The following is a 21,543-nucleotide window of genomic DNA, read 5'->3' on the forward strand; positions in this document are numbered from 1 at the left end:
TTCTTTTCATCTCTTCTTTGAGGACTTTCTTAGTACCCTCTTTTTCCTCCACAAAAACAGAATTATTTCCTCCCTAGAAATCCAGAATCCTTTGTCCCAATAAGTAGCACAGCATTTTCCCCACTGTATCATAGTTGGCCATGGTGTCAATCTCCCAGCCCAACCACGTGCTTGCTGAGGCCAAAGAAGATGGCATATTTGCCTTTGTAGCCCAAGAACCTGCCTGTAGCAGGTGTACAATAAAGACTGGTTAAATTGTTCCAGTCTAATGATACATAATTTTGATACTACCAAGAAGGAAGGAGAAATGGACTATAATCGAACTATTCAAAACTCTATTATTCTGCCATGAAGAAGAAAGAGGAAACTCCCTATTTTCTAACTCGAAATTTCTTTAAACATATTAATTATGAAAAAATAAAATGAAATCCATACTGAGGAGTTCTAAACTACTCACTAATTCAAAAAATGTAATACTCTCAAAGATATTTCTCACTCTCTCTTGCTGTGGCCACTGCACTGCTTTTCATTATGGATTAACTCTAGCCACCTGCTATGATTAAACAAAGCTGTCAGCTACTAGAATGTAGAAATACAACCTCTACTATGATAAAGTACCTACTGTGAATAACCAGGTCCCATGAGCTTAAGCGTTTACTAGTACTGGTGAAATTGAAAGTCACAGCACATCCCAAATCCAAGCTTACTCTGCTAAGAACTGCTCACCTGTGTTTCCACCTGGGGGATCTAGATCGTGACCGTGCCATCCTTTGACACGTGAGCCACTATCCACTTTTTACACTGCAAAGAAACACAGGATTAGCAAGTTTGTAGAAAGACCCTATAATTTGATCTAAAACATAGCGAATGCTGCCAATTTACTTAAACCCTTTGTGCCTCAGCTTCCTCATCTCTAACATGGAAATAATAATAATAGCACCCCTTCTTATTGGAATGTTGTCAGGATAAAATGAATTAAATCAGGGGTCAGTAAACTGTCTGCAAAGTGCCGAATGGTAACTATTTTAGGCTTTGCAGGCCATATAAGGTCTCTGTCACATCTGTTTCTTCTTTTTTTTAAAGCAACTCTTTAAAAATGTAAAAATGTGACAACATTGAGATGTGTCGTAAGTGTAAAATCCACATCAGATTTCAAAGAGTTCATATAAAAAATGTAAAATATTTTATTGATGTATTTCTAATATTAACTACATGTTGAAATATTTTGAATATACTAGGTTAAAGGCACTATGTTGGTCAAATTAAAAAAATAAAAGTACAAAAACTATTTAGCTCAAGTGGGTCATACAAAAACAGGCCCGGCAAGTCAAATGCATTGTAGTTTAATGACCCCTAAATTAAATCATAAAAAGAGCTTATTGGTGTCTGGCAACAGCAACTGCTAAATAAGTATTCCAAAAAGAGGAAAAATTACCCAGAATTCCTCTATCTGAATACAAGCACTACTACTTTCCTGTCTTTCACCATGTACAGAAACACTTCATATAATCACAGTTTAAATGTTTAGGAATACGTGATGGTATACTCTGCTTTTTAAATTGTTAGATTCTAAGAATTATAATTTCTTCTTTTAAAATTTCTTTTCTTTTGAGACAGGGTTTTGCTCTTTCTCCCAGGCTGGAGTGCAGTGGTGCGATCACAGTTCACTGCAGCCTCAACTTCCCAGGCTCCAGCGATGCTCGACCTCCCAAGTAGCTGGGACCACAAGCGTGCACAACCGCACCTGGCTAATTTTTGTATTTTTGGTAGACACGGGGTTTTGCCATGTTGCCCAGGTTGGTCTGGATCTCCTGAGTTCAAGCAATCCTCCGACCTTGGCCTCCCAAAGTGCTGGGATTACAGGCGTGAGCTACCACATCCGGTCAGAATTACAATTTCTAATACTCAACTGCTGCCTAACTTTCCACCAGACAAATATGCCCAAAATATAATTGAACATTATTAGACATTTAGTTTGCTTCTGGTTTTTTGCTAAAACAAATAATGTCAAATAAGTAAATTTTAAAAGGCACTTCTAAACTTGATTTTTCAAATATTCTTCAGTCTTTAAAAGAAACTGATAGCTTCGGAAACTGAATTTTAAAAACACATAAGTAGGTATAATCTCCTATACTAGCTATTATTTACAACTCAGTAGTCCTCCTCAGTTCTGATACGAATATTAAGTAGTTCCTAACTTAGTGGTCCCAAACCCCTGGTGGCTTCTAGAACGACTAGCCATGGGCTCATGAATTATCATATAGCTACCGTGCACAGACCACAGAATAAATAAGTATATGTCTCATATATTATGCACCTCGATTTTGCAAATTTCTGAAGACACTATGGTGAAACTAAAATATAAAGGCTTCCTGTCACTATGCAGTTTTTCCACCCACAGATACAAAAAGTACAATTATTATGTAGACATCAGTTTAAAAGGCGGTCCTCATACTCAAACATTTGCAAACTACTGTTATCCTGAATTTCGAAAGAAAGTAAAAGCATATCAAGTCAAAGAACTTGAACTAGATCACTCATTAAAGGAAGTACAATCAATTCAATTCATTTAGTTATACACAGCCTCTTTCTAAAAAGATTTTGAGGCTAAGAACAATTAGCTCACAAAGTATTATGAAATTAAAACACTAAAGGAAAAAATGTTTACTTAGTAACTAAAAGTATCAAAATGTATTCATTTAACAAATTTTGCTGTGTACCAATTATTTGCCAGACACTGTTCTAGGGCTACAGCAGTGAACAAAAACAGACAAAACTTCCTGCTCTGATAGAGATTACATTCAATAGGGAAGCTTATAATTTCACTAGATAAACTCTGGGTATCAGTTCATACCTATTAAATTTAATGAAAATAATAAACCCAAAGGTGGTAATTTTTTTTGGGGGGGGGTGGGAACAAAAATATTGCTGATGATAATGAGAAAGGAAAATTTTTCTGGAGCATAATCTTTTTTCCATTTTTAAAAACAAAACATATTTATTGATATTGAATTCACATGCCATATAATTTACCCATTTAAAGTATACAATTCAATGTTTTTTAGTATATTCACAGTGATATACAACCATTATCACTGTCTAGTTGTAGAACATTTTCATCCTCCCAAAAGAGACCCCATTAGCAGTGAATCCCCACTTCTCCCCTCCCCTGCTTAGCCCCTTTCTATGGATCTGCCTATTCGAGACATCTCATACAAATGGAATCAAACAGTAGGTAGTTTTTTTGTGACTGGCTTCTTTCACTTAGCATGTTTTCAAGGTTCACCTGTGTTGTAGTATGTATCAGTACGTCATCCCTTTTTATGGTAGAATAATAGACATTTCATTGTATGGGTACATTACATTTTGTTCATTCATTCACCTCTCCATGCACATTTGGGTTGTTTCTACCTTTCAGCTATTATAAATAACGCTCTTATGAACATTTGTGTACAAGTTTTTATGTGGACATATGTTTTCACTTCCTTGGGTATATACCTAGAAGTGGAATTACTGGGTCACTTGGTAACTCTATGTTTAACTTTTTGAGGATCTGCCAAACTTTTCCAAAGTAGCTGCACCATTTTACATTCCCACCAGCAGTGTATGAGGGTTCTAATTTTTCTACATCCTCACCAACACTTACTATATTTTTGACTATAGCCATCCTAGTGGGTATGAAGTGGTATCTCATTGTGTTTTTGATTTGCATTTCCCTAATGACTAATGGAGAGTAATCTTGAAACATACATGTTTCTTACAAGAAACTATGAAACTAATCATACCTCCTTTCCTTTAATCTAGTAATTTCAGTTTAAACTTGTTTTAAAAAATAATTCAAAAGAAAAAAATCAGCTGTGTACACTAAGATGTTTGTATCAGTTTTATTTATAATAGGAAAGAAAAAAAGCTCAAGAAAACTAATAACCCAAATGCTCAACAAAAAAGATTAAACAAATGTAAGATAGATACATCTAGTTGCTTCCTACCTTTCTTCCAGCCTTATGTGTGTCTTTTCCTCCACACACCCTACTAGTCCCCTACACCACACTACTTGCTTTCCCTGATCAGGCCATGCTGGTCCAGCACATGGATGGCCTTCCCTCGGTCAGCTTGACAAATCCCTATTCTTTCCCGATTGTGTAACTATCACATCCCCTAGGACTCTTTCCTGGACTTTCTGTTTCTTCCCTCTGGGCTTCTTTCTCCTTGGGAATTCTGGGTTTATTTTGCAATTATTTCAACACATCGTATTTATTTACATAACTGTATTTATTTCAATAGGCAAACGACTCCATTATCACAGAACACAAAACTCAAATGACCTATGAACGTATGAGATGTTCAACTTAATTAGCAATTGGGAAAATACAAATTAAGATCATAGCCATTTGATATGCCAAAGGGCTATGATCACCCATCAGATAGGCCAAAAATGTTTAAGTTGCATATTCCAAAGTGTTGGCAAAGATGTGTGAAGATGGGAACTCTCAGTTACTGCTAGGTGAACTGTACATGGTACAGTATAACCAGTTTGAAAATACCATTGCCCCTTGGTACACTCAGGGGATTGGTTCCAGAATCCCTACATACGCCAAAATCCGTGCATATCCAAGTCCCTCTGTATAGGCAGCTTTCACATATCTCAAATGCTGTATTTTCTATACCCGTTTCATTGGGGAAAACTTCACATATAAGTGGACCCACACAGTTCAAACCCATGTTGTTCAAGTGTCACCTGTAGTTTGGAAATACCCAATAAAGTCGAACATGCCCATATCCCACAGCCCAGCAATTCCATGCAAGAATATACACTGGAGTAGTTCTCAAACTTTAGTGTGCATTAGAATCCCCTGGAGGGCTGGTTAAAATACAGATTGCTGGGCCCTACCCCTGGGGTGGGCCCCACTCTAGCAGGTTCCCAGGTGATGTGGATGCTGCTGGTCCAGGGGCTACAGAACCACTAGTTTTAAAGGAAAAGTGGACATCACTTGGGAGGAAATATTTACAAGCGACATTTATTGCATGTGATAAAAGAAGTATTATTAAGAACACTTTCCTTCACCCAATATTAAAATTAGTTTTATTAAAATTCAAATGGGCCAGGCACGGCAGCTCATTCACCCCTGTAATCCCAGCACTTTGGGAGGCTGAGGTGGGTGGATCACGAGGTCAGGAGATCAAGACCATCCTGGCTAAAATGGTGAAACCCCATCTCTACTAAAAATACAAAAAAATTAGCCAGGCATGGTGGCGCGTGCCTGTAGTCCCAGCTACTCGGGAGGTTGAGGCAGGAGAATCGCTTGAACCCGGGGGGGCGGAGGTTGCAGTGAGCCGAGATCGCACCACTGGACTCCAGCCTAGGTGACAGAGTGAGACTGCATCTCAAAAAAATAAATAAATAAATAAATTTCAAACTATTCATTCAAAGATGGTGAATTTTATTGCATATAAATTATACCTCAAAGCTGTAAAAACATTAGCTTTGGGGGTGATGAAAATATTCTAAAATTAGATCAGATATTATGGAGATGGTTGCATAACTCTGCAAGCATACTAAAAACCACTGAAATGCACACTTTAAACCAGTAAACTATAAAGCTATTTTTTAAAGTTAACTTTGTTTGCAATTGCTTAGTGGGCATCAGCTGATAACGAGAAGTACTAGTTCAGCTGCTTGATAGATAAGAGAGGAGGTTTAAACATACAGCCTGAGCTGAGAATGCTTTTTACATTTTAAAGTGTTGTTAAAAAAAAAAAAAGAAGAAGAATATGTGACAGAGACTGTACGTGGCCCACAAAGCCTAAAATATTTACTATATGGTTCTTTTTCTTTTTTTTTTCCTTTCCTTTTTTTTTCTTTTTTTGAGATGGAGTCTCACTCTGTCACCCAGGGTGGAGTGCAGTGCTGTGATCTCGGCTCACTGCAACCTCCACCTCCCGGGTTCAAGTGATTCTCATGCCTCAGCCTCCCAAGTAGCTGGGACTACAGGTGTGCGCCACCACACCCGACTAATCTTTGTACTTTCAGTAGAGACAGGGTTTCACCACGTTGGCCAGGCTGGTCCTGAACTTCTGGCCTCAAATGATCTGCCCGCCTCAGCCTCCCAAAGGGCTAGGATTACAGGCGTGAGCCACTGCGCCTGGCTCATGCCCAGCTAATTTTTAAAATTTTTTGTACAGATGGGACTCAATATGTTGCCAGGCTGGTCTCAAACTCTTAGGCTCAAGCGATCCTCCTGCCTCAGCCTTTCAAAGCATTGGGATTACAGGCGTGAACCACCACACATGGCTGCCAGGAGCATTTCACACACCTTCCTCCTGGAAACATTTTCTTCACTTGGATTCCAGAATACTACACTTTCTTGGTTTTCCTCCTACCTCTATAACAATTCCTTCTGTCTCTTTTGCCATTTCTCCTCATCTTCCCTGTCATCACCCTGACCCTTAAGAGTGAACCCAGTCTTCCTCTAAATAGTGACTTTGGTCTTTGGACTTGTGTCCATACTCTCATTCAGTCTCATGCCTTTAAATATCCTCTATAAACTAACAACCTCAAATTTATAACTCCAGCTCACACCCATCCCATGCACTCTAGTCTTGCATATCCAACAGCCCACCGGATTCTGTAAACATGTCCATGAGCAAACTCCTCATCTCCCTCCAACATTTTCTCCTCTTACAGTCTGTCCCATCTCAGTAAATGGCAGCTCCACCCTTCCAGTTTTCAACAAAGAGGAAATACAAATGTCCAATAAACACATGAAAAGATACTCCACCCTGCTAAGAATCCAGGAAATAACATGAAAATAATGAGATATTATTTCATACTCATGAGATTTGCAAAAATTTTAAAGTCTGATGGCACCCATGTGTTGACAAGAGAGTGGAAAAACAGAATTTCTTTTTTTTTTGAGATGGAGTCTCGCTCTGTCACCCAGGCTGGAGTGCAGTGGTGCAATCTCGGCTCCCTGCAGCCTCCGCCTCTCGGGTTCCAGCGATTCTCCTGCCTCAGCCTCCCAAGTAGCTGGGATTACAGGCATGCGCCACCACTCCTGGCTAATTTTTGTATTTTTAGTAGAGACGAGGTTTCACCACGTTGGCCAGGCTGGTCTCGAACTCCTGACCTCAGGTGATCCACCTGCCTCAGTCTCCCAAAGTGCTGAGATTACAGGCAAGAGCCACCATGCCCAGCCAGAAAACAGAATTTCCTACCTGCGAAAATTTTCTCCCCAAAAAACCATGAAGCAAAAGGAAACAGTAAGTCTGTAGAGGCACATCTCATTTTATTGTGCTCTGCCTTACTGCGCTTCACAGATACTGCATTTTTTACAAATGCAGAATTTTTTACTATGCAGGGTTTGTGGCAAACCTGCATTGAACGAGTCTATCAGTGCCATTTTTCCAACCTCATGTGTTTACTTCTTGTCTCTGTGTCATGTCACATTTTGGGAATTATCAAAGTATTTCAAACTTCTTCCCTATTATTATATCTGTTATGGTGATCTGTGATCTTTGATGCTACTATTGTAATTGGGGGCACCATGAACCATGCCCTTATAAGATGCGAACATAATCAATAAATGTAGTATGTGTTCTGATGGGGCATTCTTCCTTCTCTCTCCCTTTCTTCAGGCCTCCCTACTCCCTGAGACACAATAATATTGAAATGAGGTCAACTAATAATCCTAAAATGGCCTCTAAATGTTCAAGTGAAAGGAAGAGTCACACATCTCACGTTAAATCAAAAGCTAGAAATGATTAAGCTTAGTGAGGAAGGCTCATCGAAAGCTGAGAAAGGCCAAAAACTAGGCTTCTTGGGTCAAACAGCCAAGTTGTGGATGCAAAGGGAAAGTTCTTGAAGGAAATTAAATGTGTTACTTCAATGAACACATGAATAAGAAAGTGAAACAGTCTTATTGCTGATATGGAGAAAGTTTGAGTGGTCTGGATAGAAGCTCAAACCAGCCACAACGTTCCCTTAAGCCAAAGCCCAATCCAGAGCAAGACTCTAACTCCATTCAATTCTGTGAAGCCTGAGAGAGGTAAGGAAGCTGCAGAAGCAAAGTTGGAAGTTAGCAGAGGTTGGCTTGTGACGTTTAAGGAAAGAAGCCATCGCCATAACATAAAAGGGCAAAGTGAGGCAGCAAGTGCTGACGGAGAAGCTGCAGCAAGTTATCCAGAAGATCACTGATGAAGGTGGTTACATTAAACAACACATTTTCAGTGTAGATGAAACAGCCTTCTCTTGGAAGATGGGACTTTCACAATTAGGTAAATGCCTGGCCTCAATGCTTTAAAGGACAGCCTGACTCTCTTGTTAGGGGCTAATGCAGCTATGACTTTCAGTTGAAGCCAATGTTCACTGACCATCCTAAAATTCCTGGGGCCCTTAAGAATTACGCTAAATCTACTCTGCCTGTGCTCCATAAATGGGACAACAAAGCCTGAGTGACAGCACATCTGTTTACAGCATGGTTTACTGAATATTTTAAGCCCAATGTTGAGACCTACTGCTCAAAAAAAAAAAAAGATTCCTTTCAAAATATTAATGCTCATTGACAATGCACCTGGTCACCCAAGAGCTCTGATGGAGATATACAAGGAGATTAATGCTGTTTTTGTGCCTGCTAACACAGCATTCATTCTGTAGCCCATAGATCAAGGAGTAATTTTGACTTTCAAGTCTTGTTATTTAAGAAATACGTTTTGTAAGACTATAGCTGCCATTGATAGTGATTCCTCTGATGGATCTGGGGAAAGTCAATTGAAAACCTTCTGGAAAGGATTCACCATTCTAGATGCCATTAAGAACATTCATGACTCATGGGAGGAGGTCAAAATATCACTATTAACAGGGGTTTGGAAGAAGTTGATTCCAACTCTCATGGATGATTTTGAGGGGTTCGAGACTTAAGTGGAGGAAGTCAATGCAGATGTGGTAGAAACACCAAGAGAGCTAGAATAGGAAGTAAAGCCTGAAGATGTGACTAAATTGCTGCAATCTCATGATCAAACTTGGATGTATGCAGAGTTGCTTCTTACAGATGAGCAAAGAAAGTGGTTTCTTGATTGGAATCTCCTCCTGGTGAAGATGCTATGAACATCGTTGAAATTATAAAAAAGGATTTAGAATATTACATATGTTTAGTTGATAAAGCAGTAGCAGGGTTTGACAGGTTTACTTTAATTTTGATGGAAGTGCTACTGTGAGTAAAATGCTATCAAACAGCATCTATGCTACAGAGAAATCTCTTATTTATTTATTTTTTTGTCTTATATTTTTTCAGAGATGGGGTTTCACTTTGTTGCCCAGGCTGGTCTTGATCTCCTATCCTCAAGAGATACTCCTGCCTTAGCCTCCCAAAGTGCTGGGATTACAGGGGTGAGCCACAGCATCCAGCCAGAGAAATCTTTTGTAAAAGGAAGAGTTGATCGATGCAACAAACCTTATTGTTGCCTTATTTTAAGAAATTGCCCTAGGCTGGGCGTGGTAGCTCATGCCTGTAATCTCACCCCTTTGGGAGGCCAATGCAGGTGAATCAGTTGAGGCCAGGAGTTCGAGACCAGCCTGGCCAGCATGGTGAAACCCCGTCTCTACTAAAAATACAAAAATTAGCCAGGTGTGGTGGCATACACCTATAATCCCAGCTACTTGGAAGGCTGAGGCAGGAGAATCACTTGAACCCCCAGAAGGTGGAGGTTCCAGTGAGCCACGATTGTGCCACTGCACTCCAGCCTGGGTGACAGAGCAAGACTCCACCCCCTCCCCAAAAAAATTGCCTTAGCTACCCCAACCTTCAACAACCAACCCCTGATCAGTCACCAGCCCATAAAACTAAGGCAAGACCCTTCATCAGCAGAAAGATGATGCGTCACTGAAGGCTTAGAGGACCATCAGCATTTTTTTTTAGCAATAATATATTTTTAAATTAAGGTATGTATTGTTTTAGACATAATGCTTTTGCAAACCTAACAAACTGCAGTATAGCATAAACATAACTTTTATGTGCATCAGGAAACAAAAAAATTGTGTGACTCACTTTATTACAATATTCACTTTATTGTGGTGGTCTGGAACCAAACCCGCAATATCTCTGAGGTATGCCTGTACTACAAATAGAATTAAATATATTCAAAAGCATTTGAGGATATTAAAAAACCTACCTTGAATCAGAAATTCACAAACTAAGAACAGAAATAGATGAAAAACAAACAAAAAATGAAAAAATGAAAGAATAAAAGTTAACTGAACTCAAGAAAAAAAAATGAGAGAAAAAGACTCAACTATCTCAAAAGTGAGGAATAAATTACAATGTGCCCAAGAGAGAATAAACTCAAATTAAAATTTAATAAGGAACATTGAAGGCAGGCATGAAAACAACCGAGAAAATAAAAATGACATTGAGGGAGAGGGAAAGGGAGAGAGAGAGAGAATAGTGGGGAGAGGGAAAGAAAGGGTCAGAGAGAAAGTAGTGGAAATAGCAAATAGGTAGAGAAAAAAACTAATATTCATATAATTGCAGTCCCTGAAGAAGAAAAAACAAACAATAGAACTAAACTAATATTTAAAATGATAATTTGCTCAGAATGCAAGAAAACATTTCAGAAATTTTAAAATACCTAAAATACCTGAATCTATACATTTAAGGGCTCACAGGTACCTTGGAAAATTAATCTAGAACAAGTAAGTCTGAAATATAGCCTAATAAAAACTATGTGATTTCAAACATAAAGATAAAATTCTCAAGGCTCCCAGGCAAAAAGAATAAATAACTTACAAGTCCAAAAGAACTGGATCAGTATCAGATTATGAGATTTTTCAAAAACAAAATACAAAGCAAGGTGAGAAACAGCAGCACTAAAAAATAAAACTCAATGAAAGTAATGTGAGCTGAGGATTTTACATCAGTCATGAAGTTCCTTAAACATCAAGGCAACAAGAAAAACAGTTTTCAACTTACAAGGGTATAGGGAATTCTGCACTCACTAACCCTTTCTGAGGAATATACTGGAGGATGAGCTTTATTCAACTAAATGGGGGAAATGTCAGCAAAAGGACTGATTGTGAGCATTTAAAAATATGTAAATGTACATATAAGACACTAAAAGAAAGATAAGGATGAAGGCGGAAGATTAGTGTAAAATTGCTACACATTGGCTGGGCGTGGTGGCTCACACCTGTAATCCCAGCACTTTGGGAGGCTGAGGTGGGCAGATCACCTGAGACCAGGAGTTGGAGACCAGCCTGGCCAACATGGTGAAACCCCATCTCTACTAAAAATACAAAAAATTAGACAGGCGTGGTGTTGCACACCTGTAGTCCCAGGTACTCGGGAGGCTGAGACACGAGAATCGCTTGAACCCAGGAGGCAGAGGTTGCAGTGAGCCAAGATTGCACCACTGCACTCCAGCCTGGGCGACAGAGTAAGACTCCGTCTCAAAAAAAAAAAAAAATTGCTACACATTGTGATAGAGTTAAAAAAAGAAAGTACAACTAGAAAATGGGAGAAGAAGAGAAAGCAAGAGAGAACAGTAGAAGCAGTTCCACTGCTATGTACACAATAGGTGGGTTTAAGGGATACTGGCAGGAAAAAATAGATACACCAGATATTAAGAGGTTAAACAAATCAACACCGGGTGCTGAGACAACTGGATATCGACAAGCAAAAGGTTACAGTTTGACCTTACCTCACACCATATACAAAAATTAACTCAAAATGGATTAAGGACCTAAATATAAGAGTTAAATCTATAAAACTTAGAAGAAAACATAAAAATAATCTGTGTGATCTTGGATCAGGAAATGATTTTTAAGTTAGGATATCAAAAACAAAGCAACGTTATTTCCAATTGCTGCTACAAAAAAATCAAAACAAAACAAAAAACAAAGCAACAAAAGAAAAAATGGATAAATTGGGCATCATCAAAATAACAAGCATTTCAGGGATGTAGAAGTATTGGAACCCTCACACATTCCTGGTAGAAATGTAAAATAGAGTAGCCACTTGGAAAAGTTTGGCAGTTCCCCCACAAGTTAAACATAGAGTTACTGTATGACCCAACTATTCCACTCCTAGATAGATACCCAGGAGAAATGAAAACATATGTCTACACAAAACTTGTATACAAATATCCATAGGAGCATATTAATACTACACTATACAATGGAATATGTATCATTTGACCATAAAAGGGAATGAAGTACCAATACATGCTACAACACAGACAAACCTGGAAAACATTATGCTAAGCGAAAGAAGCCAGTCACAAAAGACCACTATTATATGATTCCCTTTATATGAAATGTCCAGAATAAGCAAATCCATAGAAATAAAAAGTAGACTGGTGGTTGCTTGGGTGGGAGAAGGGGTGGGGGGGATGAGAAATGATGGCTAATGGGCACAGAGTTTCTTTTTGGGGTGAAGAAAATGTTCTAAAATTAGACTGTGGTGATGGTTGCACAACTCTATGAATATACTAAAAAACACTGAATTGTACACTTTAAATGGGTAAATTGTGTTATGTTAATTCTATCTCAACAAAGCTGTTACAGAAAAAAAAATCAACTGACAGAGATTCCACACTAAATGTGAATTCAGCATTTACAAATGCAAAGAATAAAAATTCCCCAGGAAAGCCTTTGCAACAAAGAAGCCTCAGGCTGGGCGTGGTGGCTCATGCCTGTAATCCCAACACTTTGGAAGGCAGAGGCAGGCAGATCCTTTGAGCCCAGAAGTTAGAGAACAGCCTGGGCAACATAGTGAAACCCCCTCTCTCCAACAACAACAACAACAACAAACAAACAAACAAACAAACAAAAAAGCCACACTCCCATCACAGAAACGCACCAAGTCAGAGCCCACAGAAAAAGAGCACAATCAGTAGAATAGTGAGAAGGGGAAGGTAGACCTGAAGAGACCATCATGGATTATTATCTTGGCCACGGTGGGTAGCTGTTATCTGTTATTGCCAGTTCTTCAGTAAGGAGGAGCACGAAGTAGATACAGAATTCCACAGTTGTCTATCATTATCCTACTTTGATTACACAGATGCAATTTCACACACACACACACACACATGCACGCACACACACATGCACAGATAAATAAGCAAACAAAGGAGTGAGGGTATTTTAAAAGGTGTAAGTACAAAGGTAAATGATTAGAACAAAAATGCAAACCTTCCTAAATACACCCCCACACACACCCTAATTTTTGTAATAAAAGAGCAAAATATCTACCTCGCATAGAGAAATGGCAAAGATAACAAATACACATAATTATAAAATATTATGATGGATTTGAGGTCAAATTTTTCAGTCCTAACAATAAATGTGGGTGGGCTTAATCCACCTATTACAATAAAAATTTTCAATTTGACTAACAGAAGAAACCTCAACAACTTTTACAATACAAAAGACATATCTAAACCAAAGTGATTCCTTTTTTTTTTCTTTTTCTTTTTTTTTTTTTTTTTTTTGAGACGGAGGCTCTGTTGCCCAGGCTGGACTGCAGCGGCACCATCTCCACTCACTGCAACCTCCACCTCCCAAGTTCAAGCGATTCCCGTGTTTCAGCCTCCGAAGTAGCTGGTACTATAGGTGTGCAGCACCACGCCCAGCTAAATTTTTTTGTATTTGTAGTGGAGATGGGGTTTCGCCATGTTGGCCAAGCTGGTCTCAAACTCCTGACCTCAGGTGATCCACCTGCCTTGGCCTCCCAAAGTGCTGGGAGTACAGGCGTGAGCCACAACACCCAGCCCCAAAGTGATTCTGAATGGTTAAAAATAAAAGGTTAGGCCGGGCATAGTGGCTCACACCTGTAACCCCAGCACTTTGGGAGGCCGAGGCAGGCGGGCAGATCACCAGAAGTCAGGAGTTCGAGACCAGCTTGGCCAACATGGCGAAACCCCGTCTCTACTAAAAATACAAAAAAATTAGCTGGGCATGGTGGCTCATGCCTGTAATCCCAGCACTTTGGGAGGCCAAGGCGGGTGGATCACCTGAGGTCAGAAGACAAGCCTGGCAAACACGGCAAAACCCCGTCTCCACTAAAAATATAAAAAAAATGTAGCTGGGCATGGTGGCATGCGCCTACGGTCCCAGCTACTCAGGAGGCTGAGGCAGGAGAATCACTTGAACCCGGGAGGCGGAGCTTACAGTAAGCCAAGATCACACCACTGCACTCCAGCCTGGGAAAGAGAGTGAGACACAGTCTCTAAATAAATAAGTAAATAAATAAATAGCTGGAAAAGGTATACGAGGCAAATGGAAACAAAAGGAGAGTAGGGAGCTGGGCAAGGTGGCTTATGCTTGTAATCCCAGCACTTTGGGAGGCTAAGGCGGGTGGATCACCTCAGGTCAGGAGTTCGAGACCAGCCTGGCAAACACCGTGAAACCCCGTCTCCGCTAAAAATATAAAAAAATGTAGCTGGGCGTGGCGGCACGCGCCTATAGTCCCAGTTACTCAGGAGGCTGAGGCAGGAGAATCGCTTGAAACCGGGAGGCGGAAGTTGCAGTGAGCCGAGATCATGCTACTGCACTCCAGCCTGGGCAACATGAGCAAGACTCCATCTCAAAAAAAAAAAAAAAAAAAAAAAGACTAGGGATGGCAATCCTGGTCTCAGGCAAAGCAGAATGTCCTAAAGCATTAACTGTGACACAAAAAGACACTTTTTAATCCTAAAAGCCACACCCCACAATGAAGATATAACATATAAATATATGTATTTATATAAACATAACACAGCAATCACCTTCATGAGACAAAAACTACAAGAGATGCGAGGAGACACTGGAAACACACTAATAATAGGAGACTTTAATACATCATTCTTTGTACAAGACATATTAGGTGAACCAAAAATAAGGAGACCTAAAATCTAAACAACATACTCAATAGAGTAACTCTTACTAATGTTTATCAAACTCTACACTCTGATACTAATGAATACAGTTTCTTCTCAACTGCTCACACCACATTCATCAAAATAATCATGTATTAGGTCACAAAGAAAAAATATTTCCACTTCAATAAAGTGGAAATATTACAAACAATATGTCTGATTATAATGCAATGAAACTAGAATTTATTAACGATAATTTAAAAAACAGAAAGCCTCTTCCATCTAGAAATTTAATAGCCTACTATTAAGCAACTCCTGGGTATTTTAGAACTAAAATTATACTTTTTTTTTTTTTTGAGACGGAGTTTCACTCTTGTTGCCCAGGCTGGAGTGCAATGGCACAATCTCGGCTCACTGCAACCTCCGCCTCCCAGGTTCAAGTGATTCTCCTGCCTCAGCCTCCCGAGTAGCTGGGATTATAGGCATGCACCACCACGCCCAGCTAATTTTGTATTTTTTTAGTAGAGACGGGGTTTCTCCATGTTGGTCAGGCTGGTCTTAAACTCCCGACCTCAGGTGATCTGCCTGCATCGGCCTCCCAAAGTGCTGGGATTACAGGCGTGAGCCCGGCCAAAATTATACATTTTTAAAGAAATAACGACACTGAAAACATTACATATCAGATTCTTTTTTATTTACTTTTTTATGTTTTTAAGGCTAGTCAAGTGAAGTAGCGGGAGTGAAGAAGGAACAAAGAAATCTGTAACTGGTTGTCATCGATTAGTTGTAAATACCACTGCACTCGAACCAGCTTACAAATCCCATTTTATAGCATGCATTTAAAGCAGTAATCAGAGGAAAATTCATTGCACTAAACACAATTATTAGTAAAAATGAAAGAATAAAAATAAGTAAATTTTATTCCAAGGTCAAAAAACACTTAAAAATAGGCTAGGCACCGTGCACTCACACCTGTAATCCCACTGCTTTGGGAGGCTAAGGTGGGAGTACCACTTGATGCCAGGAGTTTGGGAATAGCCTGGGAAACATAACAAGACCCTGTCTCCACAAAAAAATAATTAAAAAAAAATTAGCTAGGCGTGGTGGCACACGCCTGTAGTCCTAGCTTCTCGGGAGGTTGAGGCAGGGGGATTGCTAAAGCCCAGGAATTCAAGGCTACAGTGATCTATGATAGACCACTGCACCCCAGCCTGGGTGACAGAGTGAGACCCTGCCTCAAAAAAAAAGAAACTTAAAAAATAACAAAATAAACCAAAAGAAAGGACATGGAAGTAAATAATAAAGATGAAAGTAGGCCAGGCACAGTGGCTCATGCCTGTAATTCTGGCACTTTGGGAGACCGAGGCAGGAGGATTATTTGAGGCCAAGAGTTCAAGGCCAGCCTGGGCAACATGGGCAGACCTTGTCTCTACAAAAAAAAATAATCAAAATTAGCCAAGTGTAGTGGTGCACCACTGTAGTCCCAGCTACTTGGGAGGCTGAGGTGGGAGGATTGCTTGAGCCCAGGAGGTAGAGGCTACAGTGAGCTGAGACAATGCCACTGACTGCACGTCAGTCTGAGTGACAGCGAGAGACCTTGTCTCAGGAAAAAACAAGCAAAAAAAGATGAAAGTAGAAGAAAAGAATGAGGGGAAAAAAACAGAAAAACAGATATAATTAATAATTCAAAATTCTGTAGTTTTTGAAAAAAATAACAAAATAAAATAGATAAACCATTAGATAACTTAAGGAAAAAAGGGGAAAAGCACAGAAACACAAAATGAGGGCATGGAGGAAATAAGATGAAAAAATTTAAAAATAATAAAGGATGTCTTTGTAGACCTCTACCAAATAAATTTGAAAACCCAGATGAAAGGGATAATTTGCTAGAAAAGTACAGATCACTAAAATTTTCTCCATTAGAGTTAGAAAGCTTAAATAGACCAATTTCCACAGAAAAAAAAATTGAGAAAGTTATAAAGGAAATATCACATGAAAAAGCGTCAGGCCCAGATGGTTTCACAGGGAATTCTACCAAATCTTCAAACACGAGATAGCCTCAATGCTCTATAAATTATTCCAGAGACAGTACGGCACAAGAAGGATCAAGCCTGCGGAAAATCAACCTTTGGAGGAAGATGAACCAGCAAAGGAGAAACTGAGAAGGAACTTCCCGGGAGGAAGAAGGGAACCTTGAAACACAGAATCTCAGAAACAAAAGAAGGATGTTTCAAAAAGGGAGACTTTCATGGTAAATACTGCAGAGAGATCAAATAAAAGGAATGAAAAGTGTTAACACATGTCTTGAGGGCTAAACTGAGAAAGCCAATTATTAACAACTCTTTCAAACAGTCCAGCTGGGAAGGGAAGGGGAAGAGAGAAACTAGGTAGCAGCAGGGTGATTAGAGGTCTAGGAATGAGGTTTTAAAATGGGAGAAACTTGAGTCGGTTTCTTTTTTTTTTTTTTTTTCCCCTTGAGTCCAGGTCTCACCCCCTCACCCAGGCTGGTGTGCGGTAGTGCAATCATAGCTCACTGCAGCCTTGAACTCCTGGGCTCAAGTGATCCTCTCGCTTCAGTCTTTGAGTAGCTGGGACTATAGGTGCATACCCCATACCCAGCTAATTTTTTAAAAATTTTTTTGTAGAGACAGGGTCTTGCTATGTTGCCAGGCCTAGTCTCAAACTCCTGGCCTCAGGTGATCCTCCCAGTTCAGCCTCCCAAAGTGCTGGGATTATAAGTATGAACCACCATGCCCAGCCAGTACATTTATTCTTAATAAGGAGGGACTATTTGCCTGGCATTAGGGATCTAAAGTAGAATGATAGTCATAGCAGAGATGAGTCTAAGTCCAATTAGTTCAATGTTTCCTTTGATTCCTTAACATTAACTCCAAATAACGTGGTCAATTTTTCCCAATATTCCATATTTACATATTACCTTCTTCATTGGTCCAAACTGAATTTACTTATTTATTTAGAGACAGAGTCTTGCTCTGTCACCCAGGCCGGAGTGCAGTGGCACGATCTCGACTCACTGCAACCTCCGCCTCCTGGGTTCAAGCAATTCTCATGCCTCAACCTCCTGAGTAGCTGGGATTACAGGCATGCACCACCACGCCCAGCTACTTTTTGTATTTTTAGCAGAGATGGGGTTTCACCATGTTGGCCAGGCTGGTCTCAAACTCCTGACCTCAGGTGATCCGTCCACCTTGGCTTCCCAAAGTGCTGGGATTACAGGGGTGAGCCACTGTGCCCGGCACCCCCAAACTGAATTTTTATCAGTGGTCACATTCTATGTTAATTTATCAAACGTGACTAAGTACCAGTGACTGCTGGGGGGTAGGAATACAAAGTTAGAAGAGACCTACTTTCTTTCCTGGGGAAGCTAAGTCTCTAGTGGGTAAGAATGATGACATGAGTACCAGCAGTTCCTGGTTTACTAAGTGTTGTACACGTACTATGTCATGTAATCCTCACAACAAACACATGAGGAAGCTGGAATTACCTCCATTTCACGAGTGAATAAAGCCAGCCTCAAAAAAGTTAACTGATCTGCCCCAGGTGGAGGACCTGAAAGTAGAACCCAGGTTCTTGGACTATAATGCTACCACTTCCTCACCTTGCGAATCCTACCTTCAGAAAGATGACCCTGTGGAGGCTGCCCGGTCACTTGCTCAGGTGCTTGGTCAGCAGAAATGGGCTTTAGCATACTTGAGAATAGTTGACATCAGGCATCACATCTAAAATTGCCATCTAAATTTGGAAAGCAGCTTTTATGCCCTCTGCTGCCTGGATAATGTAGCCTGCAGGGCACAAAGACCATGTTTTATTTATCATGAGCCCAAGTACTGTGTTTTATTTAGCGTTATACCTGTCCCTCTCAGCTTTATATAGCGCTTTTAAATATTTGCTCCTTCAACATTTGTGCAGATTCATTCACTCATCTAATTTCATAACCCTGATAAAGTTTTGAATATAATCTAGGGCAGCAGTAAAACAAAAAACTTCAAATTTAAGGAGTGAAAGAGTATGGGGGCAAAGGGTATCAGAGAATAGCCTTTTGAATTAAGGTATTTACTTTAAAAAATGTATGAACCTCAAGATGCTTCTGTGCTCTGAAATTTCTACCAGATGGTAATAACATGGCCGGGTGCAGTGGCTCATGCCTGTAATCCCAGCACTCTGCAAGGCCAAGGCAGGAGAATCACTCGAGCTCAGGAGTTTGAGACCAGCCTAGGCAACATAGTGAGACACTGTCTCTATTTAAAAATAATAAATTAAAAATAATTTTTAAAAATACCAACAAGACAAATTGTGTCTAAATGTACTTTCCAGGAATATTTCAACTGACCCTTAAAATTATCCTTAAGAAAGGTAAGGCAACTGTATTATAACCCCTAATGCATCACTGAGGAAAGAGTACCTTAGAAAAGTTAAGTGACTTGTTCAAGATAATCAGATATACTGGATTTCAAGGGGATCCTAACTTTAAATCTCTTGTTTGTTCTATTATGCCTTTGCCTCACCTAGATAAGCTTTCTTTACCAAAATAGTAAAGGCGCAATAAAAGATGAGAAGCTGAAGTGCTATCAACAAATAAGAAAAAAGTGATGACTAGAGAGGGGTAGTTGTACTTGGTTGGAGAGTACAAGTATGGCTCAAAAGTATTCCTATAGAAATCCCTTTAAATGTTGCCTTTTGCTAGGGTGTGGGTAAGGACACTCACAGATTGTTGGTAGGAGTGCAAAACAGCATATCCTTTCCAGAGGGAAATTGAGCAATTCACATTAAAAAAAAAAAACCCTTATGTGCATACTCTGCCCAATAATTCTATCATCTAGGAATGTACACTTAGAAAGTAATCATGGGCCGGGCGCGGTGGCTCACACCTGTAATCCCAGCACTTTGCGAGGCCGAGGCGGGCAGATCGCCGGAGGTCAGGAGTTTGAGACCAGCCTGGCAAATATGGTGAAACCCCATCTCTACTAAAAATACAAAAATTAGCCGGGCATGGTGGCACACGCCTGTAGTCCCAGCTACTCGGGAGGCTGACACAGGGGAATCACTTGAACCCAGGAGGTGGAGGTTGCAGTGAGCCGAGATCGTGCCACTACACTCCAGCCTGGGCGACAGAGTGAGATTCGAAAGTAATCACAGATATGCGGACTTTTACATTTACCCAACAATGTATTTTAATAGGGAAGAACTGAGAATGACCAATGAAATAAATTATAATATTACAGCCATATAATGGCATGCTATCTAGTCAGAAAAAGATAATTACAAAAGAGAATTCACTTTAGAAAAACTCATGTATTAAGCTCTGCATAGAAAAAGACTGGAGGTGTATAACCACATTCACAATGGTTACTTGGAATGGGGAAACCATATTCACCATGGTTACTTGGAACTTGCAATAGTGAAACAACGTATCTTCATTGTGATTTCTATCTTAGAAATGTGTATAAATGGCTAAATGTTCCTATATATAAAAATGTTTCTAATAAGACGTTTTAAAGGTTTCTTGGGGGTGACTGAAACAGCTGTGATTTCAAAATAAAATTTTAGTAGCCATTTAAAAAAAACATTAAAAATAAAACATTGCTATACCATTACCATTAAAATACCAATGAAAAATAAAGCCCTCGTTATGAATCTGCAGCAAAACCTTTCTTTTCAAATTCTGCTCTGTCGTTCGGACCTGTTCACATTCAGAAAAATGCTAAAAAGGCTGCCTGGCGAGGAGCCTAAAGAGGCCTTCCTGATTTCTACCTGCAGTTTGTAATTTGTTCCAGGAAAAAAAAAAAAAAAAAAGGCAATCACCTAATAGGTAGTTCGAAAAGCACCTGAGTAGGAAAATATTTACGGGGTAGGTTTCTCTCCCATTTCTTTCCCTCGAGACCTACCAACAGGACAGTCCTGACAGCGACTGGCCCAGTTTCCCAATACAACCCAGAGAAGCACAGGAGATGCGCCAATTTTCAGGAGACGCTTCAAAAAAGACAAGTTTTACTTTACAATGCAGGATAATGAGCAGCCTTCACTACTCATTCTCGACGTTAACAGAGGAAGATGCCGCTGCGCGGCAGGAGCGCCTCACCAGGACAAAGCGGGGTGCGGGGGGGGTCCTCGGTTCAGGCCCCGCAGGCGACGCGTCCAGGGCCGCCTCGAGGACAAGGGCACCGTCCCCGGACACCGCCTTCCCGGCCCCCGCCCTCTTGACAGATGCAAGGAACCGCGGGGACCGCAACCTGCCCGACGACGGCGGAGGATCAGGGTCGCGGCAGCAGGTGCCCGGGTCGCCGTGCCTGTCGAGGGACCTCAGGGGCGCCGGGCAGCTGTCCCCTGGAAACCAGCGCCGGGTCGCCGCGCCCAAGGGAAGGCGCTGACCGAGGGACCTACGGGGCGCAGAGGAGCTGTCCCAACAGAACCCGAGTCGGACCGCCGCATCCTCCCCGCTGCCCCATCCGCCACCCCGAGAACCGCCCCTCCCGGGTGGCGGACACGCCCTCCCTGCGGGCCCAGGCCTCCTCGCCCCGCCTCCCCCCGAGCCGCTCACCCGGCCGGGAAGCCCCCGCCGCCGCCGCCGCCGCCGCCGCCGGCCCCTCGGGCCTCGCCCCTCACTCTTCCGCCGCCTCCCACAGCAGCGACACCCCAGCCACCTCTGCCGGGCCGTGGGACCCGGAACCACTTCCT

General features: G+C 40.9%; 1 protein-coding gene across 28 annotated transcripts in view; it reads right to left on the bottom strand.

Annotated features, from left to right (window-relative positions):
- The window catches only part of BCLAF3 (BCLAF1 and THRAP3 family member 3), a 75,748-nt gene extending 54,205 nt beyond the window's left edge, over nucleotides 1–21,543 (bottom strand). For 17 of the 28 annotated variants that reach the window (XR_010154651.1, XR_008542086.2, XR_008542090.2 and 14 more), the window contains exons 1-2: nucleotides 21,407–21,542; nucleotides 727–801 (exon numbers count right to left, since the gene is read on the bottom strand). Coding sequence is in view for 14 of the 28 variants with exons in the window: in XM_063803950.1 (XP_063660020.1) it covers nucleotides 727–767 (41 nt within the window). In the remaining 14 variants the exon portion in view is untranslated. Of the gene's footprint in view, nucleotides 1–726; nucleotides 802–18,480; nucleotides 18,651–20,947; nucleotides 21,340–21,406 lie in introns of those variants that run through there. The other 11 variants (XR_010154653.1, XR_010154652.1, XR_010154654.1 and 8 more) reach the window with 4 other exon arrangements.

This window comes from Pan troglodytes, chromosome X (assembly GCF_028858775.2).
Source record: "Pan troglodytes isolate AG18354 chromosome X, NHGRI_mPanTro3-v2.0_pri, whole genome shotgun sequence".
Lineage (NCBI taxonomy): Eukaryota > Metazoa > Chordata > Mammalia > Primates > Hominidae > Pan > Pan troglodytes.